Raw genomic sequence first — 18,245 nt, forward strand, 5'->3', positions numbered from 1 at the left:
GTAACAGCCGAGCCCCCCAGCCCAGCATTTTGGGGCTGCATTCTCTGAATTGCATCTTCACATGCACCCCAGAGGCCTGGTGTCAGTGTGTCTGCCTGGTGGACAAATGGCATTTGGCTTTTCCACTCTTCCTAGACAGACAGACAGACACACACGCATGCGCTCTCTCTCTCTCTCTCTCTCTCTCTCTCTCTCTCTCTCTCTCTCTCTCTCTCTCCCTCCCTCCCTCCCTCCCTCCCTCCCTCCCTCCCTCCCTTCCTCCCTCCACGCCTGGCTGCAAGGAGGTCGGGACAGTGACCCCCAGAATCCGAGAAGGCCAGCAGCAGTGTGCCTCCAGGTCCCCAGAAGCTATTGGGTAGATTCTTGGGCCAGCCAACCAGGAAAGCAGCACCAGTCAGTCATATTTATCGAATAATAATAATAATGATAGCATTTATTAAGCGCTTACTATATGCAAAGCACTTGTCTAAGCGCTGGGGAGGTTACAAGGTGATCAGGTTGTCCCGTGGGGGGGCTGACAGTCTTAATCCCCATTTTACAGATGAGGTAATTGAGGCACAGAGAAGTTAAGTGACTTGCCCAAAGTCACACAGCTGACACTTGGCGGAGCCGGGATTTGAACCCATGACCTCTGGCTCCAAAGCCCAGGTTCTTTCCACTGAGCCACGCTGCTTCTCGAATGCTGCTTCTCGAATGCTCATTATGCGTGTACACTCTACCAAGCGCTTGGCAGAGTACAATACAATGATAAACAGACACATTCTCTACCCACAAGGAGCTTACAGTCTAGAGGGGGAGACAGACATCGGTATAAATAACCTAGCTTCTGGCTGCACAATCCCAACGTAATGTCAAGTGGTCCCACCCCGCCAGCCTGGAACCGGAGGGATCTCGCCCACTAATCTGGTGGCAAGCCAGCAGGTTCATGTCCTTTCGCCAGGCCCATTAGTGGGTTTGAACCCTGCCCTTAGCAGGGACCCTGGGCAGTGTGGGCCCTCAGTGGGCCCCATTCGGAAAGTTGTGTCAGGCCAGAGCAGCAGTCGCAGGGAGCCCATTTACTTAGCGCCTGCGGTGGCCCAACACGATCGGGTGACCTGTTCCCTGCCCTCGGGGAGCTTCCCGTCTAACAGGAGAAACAGGCGGAAAAGGCTTTCCAACCACAATACCCATCTGGGTTTCTTATTCCTCAATTACTGTCCAGCGACCAAGCCCCAGGAGTGACTTGCTGAGGCTGGGGTTAGGCTGGGTAGCTCTCTCCTCCCCACCACCATACACACACACAAGCAAACACACGCACACACCAGCCAGGGGCCTCTGTGGGCGTGGTCAGGCCCTCAGGGGACTTGGGGAGTCCTCTACACCCCCCCTTATCCTGCCCACAGGCCAGAGGCCTCCCCTCCTCCCTCGCAGCTGCCCCTGGGCCCCAGCAGTTCAGCCCCAAACCTTCTGGGTGCCCTCAGGTTTCCATGGCTACCCTGAATTTTGCTGCTGCAGTGGTGGCTGGTTTTCTAGCGAAAGAAGTGTAGCTTTTGAACTCATTCTTCTCAACCTACTTCTGAGCCCCACGTTCCGTTTTGGGGCAGGGTGGAGGGGACACGGATAAAGCCACCTCCTCTGCTTCGCCTTCTTCCTTCCCAACTCTGGTCTTCCACCGAGCTGAGAGCTATATGTGCAGGGAGTGGACAGCCATTTCGGGGACAGAAACCGCAGGCTTTTGCTGAGACCTGTCATTTAAACCAGCCGTGGAGGATTTATTTTAGAGAAAATTGCCAGACAGGTTGTCTTGGGAAGAGGACTTTATATATGGATGGGTACTTGGCATCGTGGGCCGGTAAGAATCCACCGTGCCTTCCCAAAGCTCCCTGGGGATCTGGAAGAGTGGAGAAGAGTCAGGCCTGAAGATGAAGGTGCAGGACATGTTCCCCTAAGCCCGGGGGCGATTTTGCTCCTGGCAAAACAGCAGAACCTCATTACTGACCCCCTTGATTCATCAATCCCAAAGGGACAGGGGATAAATCAGAGGGTGACGTGGAAAGTTTAATAAGGCATTCCAAGGGCTTTTATGTGGATGAGTTTCATGGCATAGTGGTCAGAGCAGAGGAGCAGGAGTCCGGAGAGCCTGGTTCAAATCCCCGTTCTGCCTTTGGCCCGCAGTGTGACCTAGTGGTGTAGGGAACCATAGTGCTGATGTTTAAGTTTTTATTGAATGCAGTGTACTGTAGGTACTAAACATTTGGGAAATACACCCAAAGCAGCTTCGCTTAGAGGAAAGATCCTGGGCCTGGGGCTCAGAGGACCTGAGTTTTAATCCCTGTTCTGCCACTTGCCTGCTGTGTGTAACTGTTCTCTCTCCTGATCAATCGATCAATTAATGGTATTTATTGAGCCCTTGCTGTGTGCAAAGCACTGCACTGAGCACTTAGGAGAGGACAATACAGCAAGAGATGGCAGATAAATTCCCTGCCCACAAGGGGTTTGTGGTCTAGAGGGGGAGTCAGACATTAAAATGAACGGGGATAAATAGCAAGTGTTTAAAGGGTACAGATCCATGTACCTAGGCGATGCAGAAGGGAGAAGGAATGGGGAAAGTGAGTGCTTAGTCAGGGAAAGCCTCTCGGGAGAAGTGGTAGCCCCATTTGGAATAACTTCGGTGTCCAACCTGATTAACTTGTATCTATCCCAGAACTTAGTACAGTACTTAATTTATAGTAAGTGCTTAACAAATACCGCAATGAACATGAATTATTTTAATTATTATTATTATATTAAGCACAAGACACTTTCCCAGCCCTCAAGAAGCTTCCACTAAAATGGGGAAGACAGGCAGAGAAATATTCTTGAGCTATAGAATCAGAATAAGTAAGGTTCAATATTCAATCAAAAATGTAATCCATACACTAGTACTGAAGGTGGGCTTAAATAAGTGCATATTTAAGTGCTAGAGGCCACTGAACTGTTTCCTCCTCTGTCAAATTGGGGTAAGATTCCTGCTGTCCCTCCCTGCTAGACCGTGAGCCTGCTGTGGGACGGGCTGTGTCCGATGTGGTTAGCCTGGGTCCACCCAGTGCTGAACACAGCACTTGGCACAGAGTAAATACTTGTAACTGTTATTGTTGTTGTGAGTCATAAAACTAATAATAATAATTATGGTATTTGTTAAGCCCTGTTCTAAACACTGGGGTAGGCACAACTTAATCAGGTTGGACACAGTCCCTGTCCCGCATAGGGCTCACACTCTTAATCCCCATTTTACAAATGAGGGAACTGAGGCCCAGGGAAGTGAAGTGACTCACCCAAGATCACACAGCCAATACGTGGCAGAGTCGGAATTAGAACCCAGGTCCTCCAGGCCCCTACTATATCCACGGAGCCATGCTGCTTCTCAACATGACATGACCTCCTCCAGGACCGGGGCATTTTGGTCTGGCCGGGCAACTCAACTTCTATCGGCTGGGTCCTGCCCGTGGCAACCGGAGAAGTCCAGGGCCCTGTTGCCAGGTCAGATATCCATTGGGAAATGCCGGATGGCTTTTTGATGGGAAGATCCTTTATTTCTCCTCCTCCGTTACCGACAGAGCAGAATCTGGGTGGAGGAGAGCCATCTTTTTGCCAGGGGGTGCCTCTCTCCCCAGCGGGAGCTGACGCTGTTTTCTTTGTGGTCATCATCCCACTCCCCCCCCCACTGCAGGACCTTCCTCTTCATGCGAGACGGGAACCCGAACAAGCGCAACGTGCACAATGAGACCTCGATGCACTTGCTGTGTATGGGGCCTGAGCTCCTCATCTCGGAGGGCGCCCTCCACCCACGCCTGGCCCGCCCCTCCGAGGACCACTGCCGCAGAGCCGACTGCTTGCAGATGATCCTCCGCTGGAAAGGGGCCAAGCTGGACCGGGGCGAGTATGAGCGGGCCGCCATCGACGCCGTAGATAACAAAAAGAACACACCCTTGCACTATGCCGCCGGCTCCGGGATGAGAGCTTGTGTTGAGGTGAGGACTGGACCCGGGGCTCCGGGGCGGGGGTGGGGAACGTGGCCCCCGCCCCCGGGCTCCCCACCCGCGGTTGGGGCCGTGGGGACCCATGGGGTACTCCGGGTGGCCTCTGCCTGGCTCTTGGGTTGAGAAAAGTATTTCGTTCCATCGAGCCCCGTGCGCAGAGTCTGGATGCTCAGTCAGTCAGTCGTATTTATTGAGCGCTTACTGCGTGCGGAGCACTGTACTAAGCGCTTGGGAGAGTACAATAGAACAATAAAGACCGGGGGAGCTGGGCTGGAGGCTCACCTCCCGGTGACAATCTATCTCAAACCGTCCCACCCCGGTCGCCACTGTGGACCGTGGCCCCCGTCACGGGACGGTGGCCCATCACGGGGCAGCCCCTGCTCAGCGGAGCCTTAGGCAACGTTTGAATATTGAGAGGCTGGCGTGAAAATAGCTTCCGCGGCTGCCACCGACAGACCGCAGCAGGGCCTGGGATAGACACCGTGAGGAGGGGGCTGTGGCTTGGCACCCACCGAGTCCCCGGGATTCTCTCCGAACTGCATGGGGCCACGCTTGCCCTCTCCCCCTCCCCGTCCCTCTCCATTTCAATCTCTCCTCTGCCACACCCACACACAGCAAGCACCTGTCATTATGGTCAGTGGTCAGTGGTCAGGCTTCATATGCAAAGTGATGTTCAAGTTGGAGCATTATCTGATGGATGGCATCCATTTAGGCCGCCCAGCTGGTCGTTCACGTCCAGTAAATCCATTTTGAGATTTGAATGCCTACATGGAGTGAATTAGGTGCCCCCTTGCCATCTTGAGAAGCAGCATGGCGGAGTGGCTAGAGCCCAGGCCTGGGAGTCAGAAGGTCATGGGTTCTAATCCCGGCTCCACCACTCGTCTGCTGTATGACCTCGGGCAAGGTCAGGTCAAGCCCTAAGTCAAGTCACTTAACTGTGTCTCTGTTACCTCATCTGTGAAATGGGCATCAAGACTGTGAGCCCCATGTGGGACAGGGACTGTGTCCAACCTGAATGGCTGGTATCTACCCCACCTCTTGGAACAGTGCTTGACACATAATAAGTGCTTAACAAATACCATTATTATTATTGTTATTATCTTTCCATTTGTTTCTTGACCAACAGTGAGGTGGCCCTTTCTAGGGACCAGGGAAAGCAGTTTTCCATGCTATCGTGAGGGTTGGGACAAAGGGGGACTTACCAAAAGTCTCCAGGTGTGGCCCTGTTAGGATTTTGTCCTCTTGACTCTTAATCCTTTGGCTATTTAGCATAGGGCTAAGAGTCAAAGGACTTGGGCCCTAATCCCATCTCTCTCCTTGCCTGCTGAGTGACCTTGGGTGAGTCACTTGACTTCTCTGGGCATGTTTCCTCATCTGTGAAATGGAGATGTGATCATCGTCTTAGACTCCCTCTTAGACTGTGAGCAACATGCAGGACAGGGACTGTGTCTGACCTAATTACCTTGTCTCTACCCCCGTATTTAGTACAGCAGTTAGCACGTAGTAAGCCCTGACCAAATATTATCATTACTATTATTATCATCATCATCACCTGCTGGTTCACAGTTTACTGGCATCAGATTAGTCCCTTAAGGGAAAAGATAAATTTTTAACAAGGCTCTCTTCATTCCCTCCTAATTTTCCTGTTTCTGTTGACCTGAACCCCCCTTCCATAGTCTTCCCATCCTCCATTGTCCCATCTGGAAGTGGCTCTGTCCAGCCCTGCCTTAGGCTTCCCCACTCCGTCCATGGGAAGCTTTTCCTCTGCCCTCCCAACTGGTCCTGGCAGGATGCCTCGATTATCTCCCGACCAGGTCCTGAGCCCGCGTCCTCACCGGTCGGCTTGCCCCCGAGTTCTTCCTTCCTCAGCCCATTCCCAAGGAGCCCCTCAGAGCCTTCACTCCCTCCTCTCAGACCACCAGAGCCCCATCGGAGCCTCTGGCCAAAATGAGAGGGCCCCTCTGCCCCCTTCGAGCCTGTCCATTAGCGAGCTCTCTCTGCCCTTCACCCCTCTTCTCCGCCGCACATGCATGATGCCCGCCTCCCTTCCCCTCTCTCGTGCTAGCCTAACCCGCTCCCGTCTCTCAGATCCTGCTTCTTCCCCCTCCCTCCTCTCCAGCAAAGCCTGTCCACATTCACCTCCTCCAGGAAGCCTTCCTCACATAAACCATCCACTGCCCCCAATGTGTCATGGCTGCAGCCGTCGGCTCTTCACAAAGCACATTAAGTTGCTTAATGTGAGAAGCAGCGTGGCTCAGTGGAAAGAGCCTGGGCTTAAGAGTCAGAGGCCATGGGTTCGAATCCCGGCTCCACCACTTGTCAGCTGTGTGCCTTTGGGCAAGTCACTTAACTTCTCTGTGCCTCAGTTGCCTCATCTGTAAAATAGGGATTAAGACTGTGAACCCCACGTGGGACAACCTTGATTACCTTGTATCCCCCCACCAGTGCTTAAAACAGTGCTCGGCACATAGTAAGTGCTTAACAAATACCAACATTATTGTTAACTTGGTTAGCCTTTGTTCTCTGCTCACTTGGTCTGGGCGCTTTAGTTTGCATCTGTGCGGTTTTCTCTAATGGAATGTTTTCTATCTTATGTACCTCTGTCTCCCCCATTGGCCCCTTAGAGGTCTGAGGGCAGGGCCTTAGTCTACAGTTTGTCTCGACGTGGCCTTCATCACCTGTTGCTAATGGTTTTATGGCCGACAGCAATGATGATTCCTTGCATATTAAGATCAGGTTCCCATGGGATGTTAACCTAAACGTCCATTTTGGGATTTAGAGCATGGAGAGATCACACCGGCCTGCTTGAAAGGCTGATTCCAGCCAAGGGCAGCTTCCTGGCGGGGGCGGCCAGCAGAGTTGGGGTCACCCAGTTTGGGAGGTGGAGCTAGGGTGTCCGGTAGGCATCACAGGATCTGGTGAGCAACTGGGGGCAGACTTCACAGGAGCCAACGGAGCCTGCTGTGTTGGTCACATAGGTACCTGTTCTTGCCAGGCAGCCCACTCTCCTACCCCTGGAGAACCTACCCACATCGATATCGCTGCGGTCCTGGACACTTGGTCGCCCTTCCCTTCTGAAAAGTGTGGGGCCTGACCGGGGGTTCCACAGATCCTTGCAAGATCCTTGCAAGATTACTGGCCCCTGGGGACCACAAGTCCCAGAACTAAGAATGTTGTCCAGCTCGTGGTGCTCAGCCAATTGCTTGGCACAGAGTTAGTGTCAAGTAAATACCCGAATGGCTCCTGTGCTCACACAAATGCCCAAAGGATGTGAAGTGAGTGAGTGAGCAGCTGAGGGGTATGGAGGCCACCGACCAGTCTAGCACTGTCCCTCCTCCCTCCCTGCCAGGTGTCTTACTCTCGGTCATTCAAAGTCCATCACCACCCTGCCGGCTCGTGACACCCATTTCTCACTTTTAGCTTTTAGTAAAACACGGAGGAGACTTGTTTGCTGAAAACGAAAACAAAGATACTCCTTGCGACTGCGCTGAGAAGCAGCATCACACAGACTTGGCCCTGAACCTGGAATCGCAGATGGTGTTCTCCCGGGACCCCGAGGCCGACGACATCGAGGCTGAATACGCTGCCCTCGACAAGAGAGAGGTGGGCCGGGCCGTCTTTGAGGAGGCGGTCATCGCTTAAAAGCTTCTCCCTGATCCTTTTGTAGCCGGACGTTTCCATTTTTCCCCAGGAAGAGCAGACCCCCTTCGGTCGTCTTGTATTTTTTTTATATTGCATGGCGGGTCTGTTGCACACCCTCGTTCGTGATCCTCACGGGGTCTGGTTTCAACATCTTTATCTGATGAAACTTGCCCTCTCTCCCTGGGTGGGCGGCTTCCGACTCTCGGCTGGGTGGCTCATTGCCGTCCCTTCCTGGAGCGGAGGAGCCGCTGCCGCCGCCACCACCACTACTGAAACAAGCAGCTGTGGGTGCTGCGTTCAGGGACCCCGAGACCGTATCTGTGATCTGAGGCCTTGGGGACTGTGCTCAGAAGCACTCTGCTAGGTAGTGCTCAGCCCCACTTCCTACCCTATTTTCTGACACCCTTGGGCTTGAGAAACCTACCTTCCTAAACTCGTAGCATCAAGTGCACATCTTGATTGCCGAGGGGCGGTTTCGATGGTTTTCATTGTAAATCCATTCCCTTAGTTTGCCTGTCAGAATACTTTTAGAACTGGTTTCTGAGCTCGTGGAGTCTCCAGCTGTCCAAGTCCTGCACCCACTGGAAGTTCATCAGGTACCATTAATGGTACTGCTCTGTTTACTGCTATGATTACTCCTTTGTGTACGAGAAAATGGAGAGAGGAGAAACTTTGTTTTCATTGATGTGATCATGACTGAGTTTCTGACATACAGTTTTAATTTTCGGTTTTGGCAGGTGCCCTTCTGACTACAAGGCGGTTGGACCCAAAAGTAGAGAAAGCTGTGCCCATCCCGGTGGGCCCCAGCTCGGGACCGATTGATTTTGTGCTCGTGTTCAGAAAGCCAAGATAATATGGGCTCAGACGATCTCAGACCAAATCAGAGCAACTATTGTGGGCTAATGGGTCCGAGGAGGCATCCCCGTGAAAGTGGTTCAAGGGAGCGTAGGGGCCGGACATCACTCAGAGACCTCATCGGGTTCCGGGGATGATTTGTCAGTAGATAACTGGGAGCAGATGTCCGGATCCCGGGCCGGGCCGGGAGAGGAGTGGGAGAGGTTGGCCATTGAGTACCCGTTCTACTAATTTCTCACTTGAAGTAGCCAATGTGACTAGAGCTCTGGCCACCTTCCCGAGGAGTGAATTGGAAGCAGTTTGTTGGCATCCTCTCTATTTCACATTAAGCAGGCTCTCTGTTTGGTGCTCTAGCATTTAGTTGGCATCATGGGAAATTTAGGAAGTCCCCATGTGTCGTGATGTTTATGAATATAGGAGTTTGTGTTTTTCCATTGTCAGCCAGCGCAGAGATACCGTCCCTGTGGGCAGAAACTCTTAAGGTTGACCAAAGTGTGTTGAAAGGGTGTAGCCAAGCTTGGGCCTCCATGTTTACCTTTATTGTGATCCCCAAACCTCAGCGGACCAGCTCTGTTTTCTCCTGCCAGTTTACAGTCCCCTCAGGGGTGTGTGTGGGTTGCTTTAAACAGGGCTGGGCTATTCAGGTAATAATAATAATAATAATAATAATTGTGGTATTTGTTAAGCACTTACTATGTGCCAGGCTGTACTGAGCGCTGGGGTGGATACAAGCAAATCGGGTTGGACACGAACCCTGTCCCACATGAGGCTCACAGTCTCAATCCTCATTTTACAAATGAGGTAACTGAGGCACAGAGAAGTGAAGTGACTTGCCCAAGGTCACACAGCAGACAAGTGACAGAGGCAGTATTAGAACCCATGACCTTCTGACTCCCAAGCCTGCACGCTATCTGCTACGCCCTGCTGCTTCTCAGATGAGCGGCACAGTGGCCTAGTGGATAGAGCATGGTCCTGGGAGTCAGCGGACCTGGGTTCTCACACTGGCTCTTCCACTTGTCTGCTGTGCGTGAACTTGGGCAAGTCACCTCACTTCTCTGTGCCTCAGTTCCCACATCTGTAAAATGGGGATTAAGATTGTGAGCCCCACTTGGGAAGTGGATTGTGTCCAAGCTGATTAGCATATATCTATCCCAGCCCTTAGTATATTGCCTGGCACATAGTAAGTGCTTAACAAATAGCATTTAAAAATAACAGTAGTAATAATGATGATGATGATGATGATGATAATATTGCCAGGTGGGGACAGGGACCAAAGCTGAGCTGGACCATTCAGGTGCCGGGGGGTGGGGGGTGGGGGGTCAGGACGAAGCTGGACCACCGAGTGGGAGGAACCATAGGGGGGTATGCAAGGGGGACAAATGAGAACCAAAGAGCTTGAGTTCCTCTCAGGCGGAACCCGGTAGCAGTAGTCCACAGGGTCCGTTTGCATTTCTGATGTCCAGAGTTTCACCTTTTGGGTCCTTGGAATGTATCGACTTGAGCACCCCATGGGCTGTAGATTACCTCGAGCTGCTTTGAGGCTTCTTTCCCCTCCCGTCCCAACCCAGGCACCAATCTGGGAGCCCAAGGGCAAGGAGAGCCAGCCAGCTCTGTCTGGGCCTTCTGTGGCTCCAGTTCCTGTGGAGGCAGGGAGGAGGAGGAGGAGGTGAGGTTCCCAATCGTCCAGAGTGGGTAGGCCATCTTCTGTCTCTCCCCGAAATTGAGGCAGTGGTAGAGGAACGAGGCGGGGGATTCCTGGCTTCGTATTTCTAGGAAGGGAAAGGAAAAGTGTTGTTGGTGGGGACTTTGGGAGAACAGTTATTATCGAAAGGGCAAAGTGATCAACCCACTGCAGTCGGACTTTCTAGTGTTTGAGTGAAAAATTAAAATGGGGAAGTCCTTCAAAGGGAGTTCATCCATTCATTCATTCAGTCGTATTTATTGAGCGCTTACTGTGTGCAGAGCACTGTACTAAGCGCTTGGGAAGTACAAGTTGGCAACATATAGAGATGGTCCCTACCCAACAGCGGGCTCACAGTCTTGAAGGGGGAGACAGACAACAAAACGAAACATATTAACAAAATAAAATAGAATAGTAAATACATACAAGTAAATATGTTAACCACTGCACAGCAATCAGTCTGTCAATGTGGTATTTATTGAGCACTTACCGAGTGCCGAACACTGTACTAAGTGCTTGGCAAAGTACAGCGCAACCAAGTTGTGAGGCACGATCCCTACCCACAAGGAGCTCACAGTCTACAGGGGGAGGTGGACATTAAAACAGATTAGGGATAGAAGAAATAGTAGAGTATAAGAATACTTACGTAAACGTGGGGCTGGGGTGTATATCAGAGTGCTTAAGAGGTACACAGCCAAGTGCATTGTGGTTGGTGTGAGGAGGGTGGATAGGAGAAGTGAGGACAGCTACCTGTTTGGTGATGTCAGAGCGAGTCCCCAGGGCTGCAGGAAGGGCCCGTAGAGGACCGTTGGCGAGGAAGCAGTGGGAGTTTGATGTGGGGAGAAAGGTTCCACTCAGCAGAGCTGATTTGCCCTGGCGCTTTGGGTCCACTGGAATGAGAGAGCCTGGCCCCGCGGGGCTGTCGCTCTTCCCCTGCAGAACAGGGCTTAGCACATGGTAAGCACTTACAAATACCATCATCATCATCATCATCAATCGTATTTATTGAGCGCTTACTATGTGTACAGCACTGTACTAAGCGCTTGGGAAGTACAAATTGGCAACATATAGAGACAGTCCCTACCCAACAGTGGGCTCACAGTCTAAAAGGGGGAGACAGAGAACAAAACCAAACATACTAACAAAATAAAATAAATAGAATAGATATGTACAAGTAAAATAAATAAATAGAGTAATAAATATGTACAAACATATATACATATATACAGGTGCTGTGGGGAAGGGAAGGAGGTAAGATGGGGGGATGGAGAGGGGGACAAGGGGGAGAGGAAGGAAGGGGCTCAGTCTGGGAAGGCCTCCTGGAGGAGGTGATCATCACCATCATCATCATCACCACCCACCCAACCACACGCCCTAATCTTGGCCCTAGCAGCAGCCACACCAACGTCCTTGCTTAGTCAGAGGAACTCAATCCTCTTCCATCCCCTGAATTATTGGTCCATCTAGAATATGATCTCAGGAAAGTCTCAGATTAGGACATGAGGAAGGCAGGGCAGTGGGCTAGGGGAGGAGCAGGAGTGGTGCGGCGGGAGGGCCTGAATCAATGGAAGGTCGTCATCGTAGAAGTGTTTGTTTTTAAAGCTACCGTTATTTTGGGCTATTTCTCTCCCAGTCACATGGCTGCCTTCTCCTCTGGACCCAATAGCATCTCTACCCGGTCCCGAGCTGATGAACCCTGTACGCGGAGGAGCAGGAATGGAGGGGGATTGCGGACAGAGTCTCCAGCCAGCCTGGGTTCGCTCCTTTGGGATCCCGCTTCTAACGAGGGCCCAGTGCCCCACCTCCCGCCCCACTGCAGTGCTCTCAGCTCTGCCACCTCACATGTTTTCCCAGTGCCCTTTGATTAGACTGCGACTGGAAGCCTAGGGGGTGGGGAATGTTCTTTGGCAGTGTGAGGTTGGATGGGCTTGGTGCCTGCCACAGCAGTGGCAGAGCTGCTGGGCACCAGTATTCCTGGGCATGGGATCCCACTGTGGGAGAAGAGCGGGTGGGCCAATGGGGAGACAACCTCCGTGGGGAACATGTGAGTCAAACCCATTGTGTCCCCCCACTGGAAAGCCACTGGTGAGCCCAAGTGGGAAGCCTTTATTCCCCAGTGCCACTAACACAAGCCCAAGTTGCCAGCCAGGGTGGCGGGCGGGCGGCGACTGGCTCCCAAGGTGGCCCGTTCGGGGCCTCAGACCATCCCCATTGGTGAGTGGGGAGTCGGTCCCCTCCGGACGGCTGCTTCTGGCAGCCCAGGAAGAGCCGAACTCCCCCAGGAGTGCCTGCCATGTCAGACATAGGCCTCGGGGGCAGGGGGCAGGCCCCCAGATCCGTCGGTCGAGGGATTCTGGGATCCTGCCCAAGAATGGCACAGTTTGGATATCACCAAATGGGCCTGGGAGGTTCCGGGCTGGGCCAAAAGGAGCAAGGTTGGCAGGGAAGAGTTTTTCATGAATTGTGAGAGATCGACTCAAACCAGCATTCCCACCCACCGAGGGAAGCGGCTGCCATGGAACTTGGGCTGTGGGCCGGCTGCCACCACCAGTGTTCCCTTCAGCCAGTGAAACTCTTTCCCCTCTGTTGCCCCGACGCGGGGGCTTGGCACCAGCAAAGCAGGCCGGTGGGCAGGGTGGGTAGGGTAACCCAGCCTGACCCGGCCCAGGCCCCTGTTGAACTCACCCTCCTGTTGGCAATCTGAGGTCTTCCGAGAAGCCACGACCTGCTGGGAAGATTAGATTTGCTCTCTAGTTGGGTGGGCTGTTAGGAAGGGGGTTGAAGGCTGATGGCTAGAGTCATTGTGTAGCCCCAACCCATCCCGTCTTCCTCCCCAAGCTCAAAATAGAAAGCAGCCTCCAGGCCCTTGTGACAAGCTACCTCAGTCCACCAACAACTTTGGTTGTGTTTGACCAGCCTGCTAAGGCTTTGGAAGGGCAGTAGTGGCGGTGGCTCCTGAGTACCGGTATTTACCAGACACCATCTGGGTGCACCGTGCTGTACTGAGCACTCAGGAGTGAACAGCTGAGGCACAAGGCCCGTCACCTGGCCTCAGGGCACTTATGCCATACAGAATCGATAGGCCATTGAGGGTTTTTTGCGGCTGCTCTCGGACCCTGTCCGAGGCTGGGTCAGAGATCGGCTAAGAAGCAGCTGGTTGTTGAGGCGGCTCTTTCAAGTTGGGCCCGCAGCAACAGTAGCAGCAGTGATGACCATTCCCTTCCGGGCATTTTGGGGTTCTTTCATTCCATCTCTTGTAGACAGAAAGTCCCTGCATTTAACTAGTACAGAAAACTCCTAGTAAATAAAAACCCACTGGAGTGCGAGCTCCCTGAGGTCTGGCGTGGATTTGAAAACAAGCAAACGCAGAGGCTCTCCCCGACTCGCCGCCGAGGGTCCATAGCTGAGGCCCCAGCTCGAATCCAACAAGCCGAAGCAGCATTTCCAGTGAGGGAGCGGTCATCCCCAGCTCTGTCGACCGCTTCTCACCACCTCTTCAGCGGCACCGGCGCCGGGTCGGTTTCCCGGCCGACAGGAGCCCACCGCCCCCCCCCACCGGCAGCCTGCAGTCTTTCGGAGGGTGGGTCGGGACGGCTGGCGACTGGACGCTCCTCTGGGATCAGGCCCTGCGGAGAGAACGGCGTCTTTGGGTAGCTGGGGGAGGGGAGCCTGAGCTCCTGACCTTTGTGTTTCCACTCCTTCCAGCCGTACGAAGGACTCAGACCTCAAGATCTTCGCAGACTGAAAGACATGCTGATCGTCGAGTCCGCCGATATGCTTCAAGCCCCGCTCTTCACGGCCGAGGCCTTGCTCAGAGCCCATGGTAAGGGCACACGTAGCGCTTACCTGCCTGCCCACCCACCCCCTAAAGCCCTAGGCTGACGTAGCCGGGTGCCTTGCCTTCCAGTGTCGGTTTTGAGGTTGTGGGTGAACCCGGGTGGACCACCAGCCCAGAGCTTCTGGGCAGAGGAGTGGGTCCATGTCTCCGGTGGGCTCTCAGCCCGGCTGGGCACACAGCAGCAGCTGAGCTCTTGGGTTGGTCGGGAAGCACCAGTGCCTTTTCCTACTTTTCAAGGGCTCAGAGAGAGTTCTGGGTGAACCTGAGTGGGAAAGGTGCCATCCTGCCCTTCAGCAGCACCAACAGCAGTAGCAGGAGCAGCAGCAGCAATAGCGATATTTATTGAGGGCTGACTTGGTGCAGGGTGTCGTATTTAGCGCTGGGAAATAATGCATAGGTGAAAATGAAACACAGTTCCTGGCTCTCAAGGGTCTCCCGAGCCCCTTGTAAATAAGAGTGGGGAGAGGGGATGGGGGACAGACATGTAAGGAAAGATGAAACAGTAAAAACAGAAATACAGTATAAAAGACAAAGGCCACCACATGTACAATAATAAGAGGGGAAAGGCATCGAAGCTAGAGGATGGGGTTTTGGGCTCCTCACGGCTCAGAGCGCACAGGCACGGGCTTGGAGGTGGGACAGTCGAGAACAGTCCTGGGGTCTGCCAGGCTTGGGGGCGGTGCCAGCCGGGCAAGGCCTCAGGGTCTGCCAGGCTTGGTGGTGGTGCAGCCGGGCACCGTCTCAGGGTCGGCCAGCCTTAGTGGCGGTATCGTCGTGCACAGGCACACATTGTCTGATTGAGCACTTTTTAGCTTTAGTCACTACAATTATTGCAGTACTTTGAGCCACTTAGAAAAGTGCCCACTTAGACGAGAGAATGACTTTGCTTTAAATCAGTTTTGGTATATCTCAAAGGTAAAATTGTTTATCAGTCGGTCACTGGTATTTCTTGAGCCCCTCCTGTAGGCAAAGCACTGCAGTAGGTGCTTTGGAACAGGCAGTGAAAATAGAAGATATGGTCCCTGACTTTGAGGAGCTTGCGGTCTAATTGGGGAGACCTGGGGACATAAATTCTGTCCATATCCGGGGAACAGGAGAATAAGCATGGATTCAACTGATGCTAGCAAAAGTTCAGGGAAAATCGAATAAACGAACACGTGTATGTAATTGGTACAGTGGTATTTACATAAGGCTGTTCATCTGGGGGTGTGGGTGTATATATAGAGATGGGTGATTAGGAGCCAAAAAGCCAGGTATCTGCCTGCCGACCATGCGCAGGTGGAAGGCAGCACATAACTATCTGTCTCTAACATAGCATCTTGCCAGGAGGTGCCCATCGCCCCAGGCGCTTTCTGGCTTGGCCGGGGCTTGGCTGGCATACCTGCTGTGTGACCTTGGGCAAGTCAAGTAGCCTCTCTGGGCCTCAGTGTCCTCATCTGTAAAATGGTAATTCAATATCTATTCTCCCTCGTACTTAGTCCGTAAGCCTGGATAGGGCCTGTGTCCAACGTGATTTTCTTGTATCCACCCTGGTACTTAGTTCATAGTAAGTGCTAGCAAATATTTTCATTATTATTATCGTTGTTTACTATAATCATCATTATTCTTGTAATTGTTATGTCCCCAAGAGTTCTACATGGCAGTTCTATGGACATGTGACACGGTGAACTGAAATGCAGCCTACAGCACAAAGTAAACCTGCTGGGTTTGCAGCAACTAACTGAGGCCGCCTTAGAGAAGAAATTTTCATCCACATTCCTTTATTCTCTCTCTCTTGGTATCTGTTAAGCGGTTACTATGTGTCAAGCACTAAGTGCCAAGGTAGATACAAGTCAGTCAGGTGGGACAGATTCTAAATAGGCAAGAGAAAAGGTATTTCATCCCTGTGTTGCAGGTGAGGAAACTCAGGCAAGAGAAGTAACGTGACTTGCCCAAGATCACACAGCAGGCAAGGGGTGGAGGCAGGATTGGAACCCAAGTCCTTTGACTCCCTGGTCTGGGGGTGAGGCGGCTGAAGTAGGGGAGGGGTGGGGGGTTGGGGGAGCTCCAAGGGGGAGTCCAGTCACTGGAGAGCTGCAGGCGCAGCCCCAAGGAAGTGGCCCAAGGGTTTGGAAGCTGGGACCTGGGAGCTAGTTTGTACTCTCCAGGCCTCTGGGCACAGCTTCCTCTCCTGCTCGCAGATCACTGGGACAGATCTGCGGAAGCTTGGCCATTCCCGGAGGGAGGTGGAAACGGAAACCAGCGGAAGCCATGAACTCTGGGAGCCAGAGAATGTTTTTGCTTGGCTCTCCTCAACCCCAGGGCCTCGTGTGTCCGCTGGGAATGATGGCTTGGCAACGCGCTCATTGAAGCTTCAGTTTGAATTGCTCTTGTGTCTCCTTCCTGGACATTTTCACCAACCCAACACAATAGCCACACTGGGCAGATTCACCAGCCCAACATAATAGCCACAATGGGCAGATTCACCAGCCCAACACAGTAGCCACACTGGGCAGATATGCTAGCCCAACAACATTACTGCTCGAATGAGGCTCTTTGTTCAGGCCTGTGTGTGCTCAGGTGGGTTTCGAGTTGATTCTGTTCATTCAGTGTCTTATGTGAACACCTCTGCTTCCCTGCTGCCTGTCTCCCCTGCCCACCCGCCCCCCCAGCTAACTCCCCAGGAGTTTGCCTGCTCGTCAGCCATGACCTTCCCCTCGCTGCTGACGAGACTGCCAGGGTGAGCCTCAGAAACTTAGTGCCATGTAATGATAATAATAATTGCAGTATTTAAGCCAGGCACAGTACTAAGCGCTGGGTTGGATACAAGCAAATTGAGTTGGGCAAAGTCCGTGTCCCATGTGGGGCTCATGGTCTCAATCTCCATTTTACAGATGAGATAACCAAGGCACAGAGAAGTGAAGTGACTTCTCCAAGGTCACACAGCAGACAAGTGGCCGGGCTGGGATTAGAACCCATGATCCTCTGAATCTCAGGCCCATGCTCTATCCACTATGCCATGTTGCTTCTCTAATAATAATTGCGGTGTTTCTAAAGCACTTACTATGTGCCAGGCACTGTTCAAAGCACTGGGATGGATACAAGCAAATCAGATTAAACACAGTCCCTGTCCCACCTAGGGCTCATGGTCTCAATCCCCATTTTACAGATGAGGTGACTGAGGCCCAGAAAAGTGAAGTGACTTGCCCAGAGCCACACAACAGACAGTGGTCAGTGGTGGAGCGGGGATTAGAATCTGTGACCTTCTGAATCCCAGACCTGTGGCTCTATGCACTATGCCGAGTGCTGACTGAGACACCAAAACCAAAATCCATCTTCGTGTTCAGTTTCTTTGAGAATATAATGGGCGGCTAACACCTTAGATAGGCCTTAGATAATAAGCACCTTGCAGGCAGAAGCTTGTGTGTCCATCATAGGGTGCTCAGGGCTGCTGTCGCTGCTGCTGTTGCTGCTGCTGCCACTGCCATCCCTCAGAAAACTCAAGCAACCACACGTATTCGGTTCAGGCTCAGAGGGACAGAAGCGTTGTGGGGATGGCCCCGGGTGAGCATGACTATCTCTCCAGGAGCTCAGGATCCTGGCTAAGGCCCCAGGGTGACATGGCAGGCACTGTGGGCCCCATGGGCCCTGCTTGGTGGGGAGGGCGGGGAGAGCCGGGGCCTCAGGGACCAGTATTCCCTGAGTTGCTTCCCCTTTACTAAGTTACCCAGGGCTTGGGAGGAAGGGACCCGCTGGCTGTCTCTGTGGAGATTGCAAATACCCAGTGTACATGTGCGCATACACACACATATAGGCTGAGTTTGGGCCCTTTCTCCCTCAAGAGAGATCTGCATCCTAGTCGTTCTTCGAAGCCCGTGTGTACCACTGCTCCCGAGAGTAAAGGCGTAGGCATTTCTGCCGCTTGCCAAGTCACAGCCCCTCCCTCCCCCTTTCCCTCCCCACCCCTGCCATGTGCTGCTTCAGACTGGGACAGGGAGAAGCTGCTCGAGGCGTGGATGGCCAATCCTGAGAACTGCTGCCAGCGTTCAGGGGTCCAGATGCCAACACCACCCCCGAGCGGGTACAACGCCTGGGACACCCTCCCTTCGCCCCGGACGCCGCGGACCACGCGCTCCTCCGTCACGTCCCCCGACGAGATAAGCCTGTCGCCGGGGGATCTGGATGCCGCGTTGGTACGTGCCTTCTTCCAGCCTGCCAGGGGCCGGGGGGTTGGGAACCCGGGTGTCCGGGG

The 18,245-nt window shown here is 53.1% G+C and overlaps 1 protein-coding gene across 1 annotated transcript in view; it reads left to right on the forward strand.

The window, feature by feature from the left end:
• Window positions 1–18,245, forward strand: part of ANKIB1 (ankyrin repeat and IBR domain containing 1) — a 62,799-nt gene that overhangs the window by 13,283 nt on the left and 31,271 nt on the right. The window contains exons 2-5 of the mRNA XM_038765789.1: window positions 3,689–3,989; window positions 7,419–7,601; window positions 13,882–13,999; window positions 17,978–18,186. Coding sequence (XP_038621717.1) covers window positions 3,689–3,989; window positions 7,419–7,601; window positions 13,882–13,999; window positions 17,978–18,186 — 811 coding nt within the window. The remainder of the gene's footprint in view (window positions 1–3,688; window positions 3,990–7,418; window positions 7,602–13,881; window positions 14,000–17,977; window positions 18,187–18,245) is intronic.

The sequence above is a fragment of the Tachyglossus aculeatus genome, chromosome 2 (genome assembly GCF_015852505.1).
Source record: "Tachyglossus aculeatus isolate mTacAcu1 chromosome 2, mTacAcu1.pri, whole genome shotgun sequence".
In the NCBI taxonomy this organism is placed as follows: domain Eukaryota; kingdom Metazoa; phylum Chordata; class Mammalia; order Monotremata; family Tachyglossidae; genus Tachyglossus; species Tachyglossus aculeatus.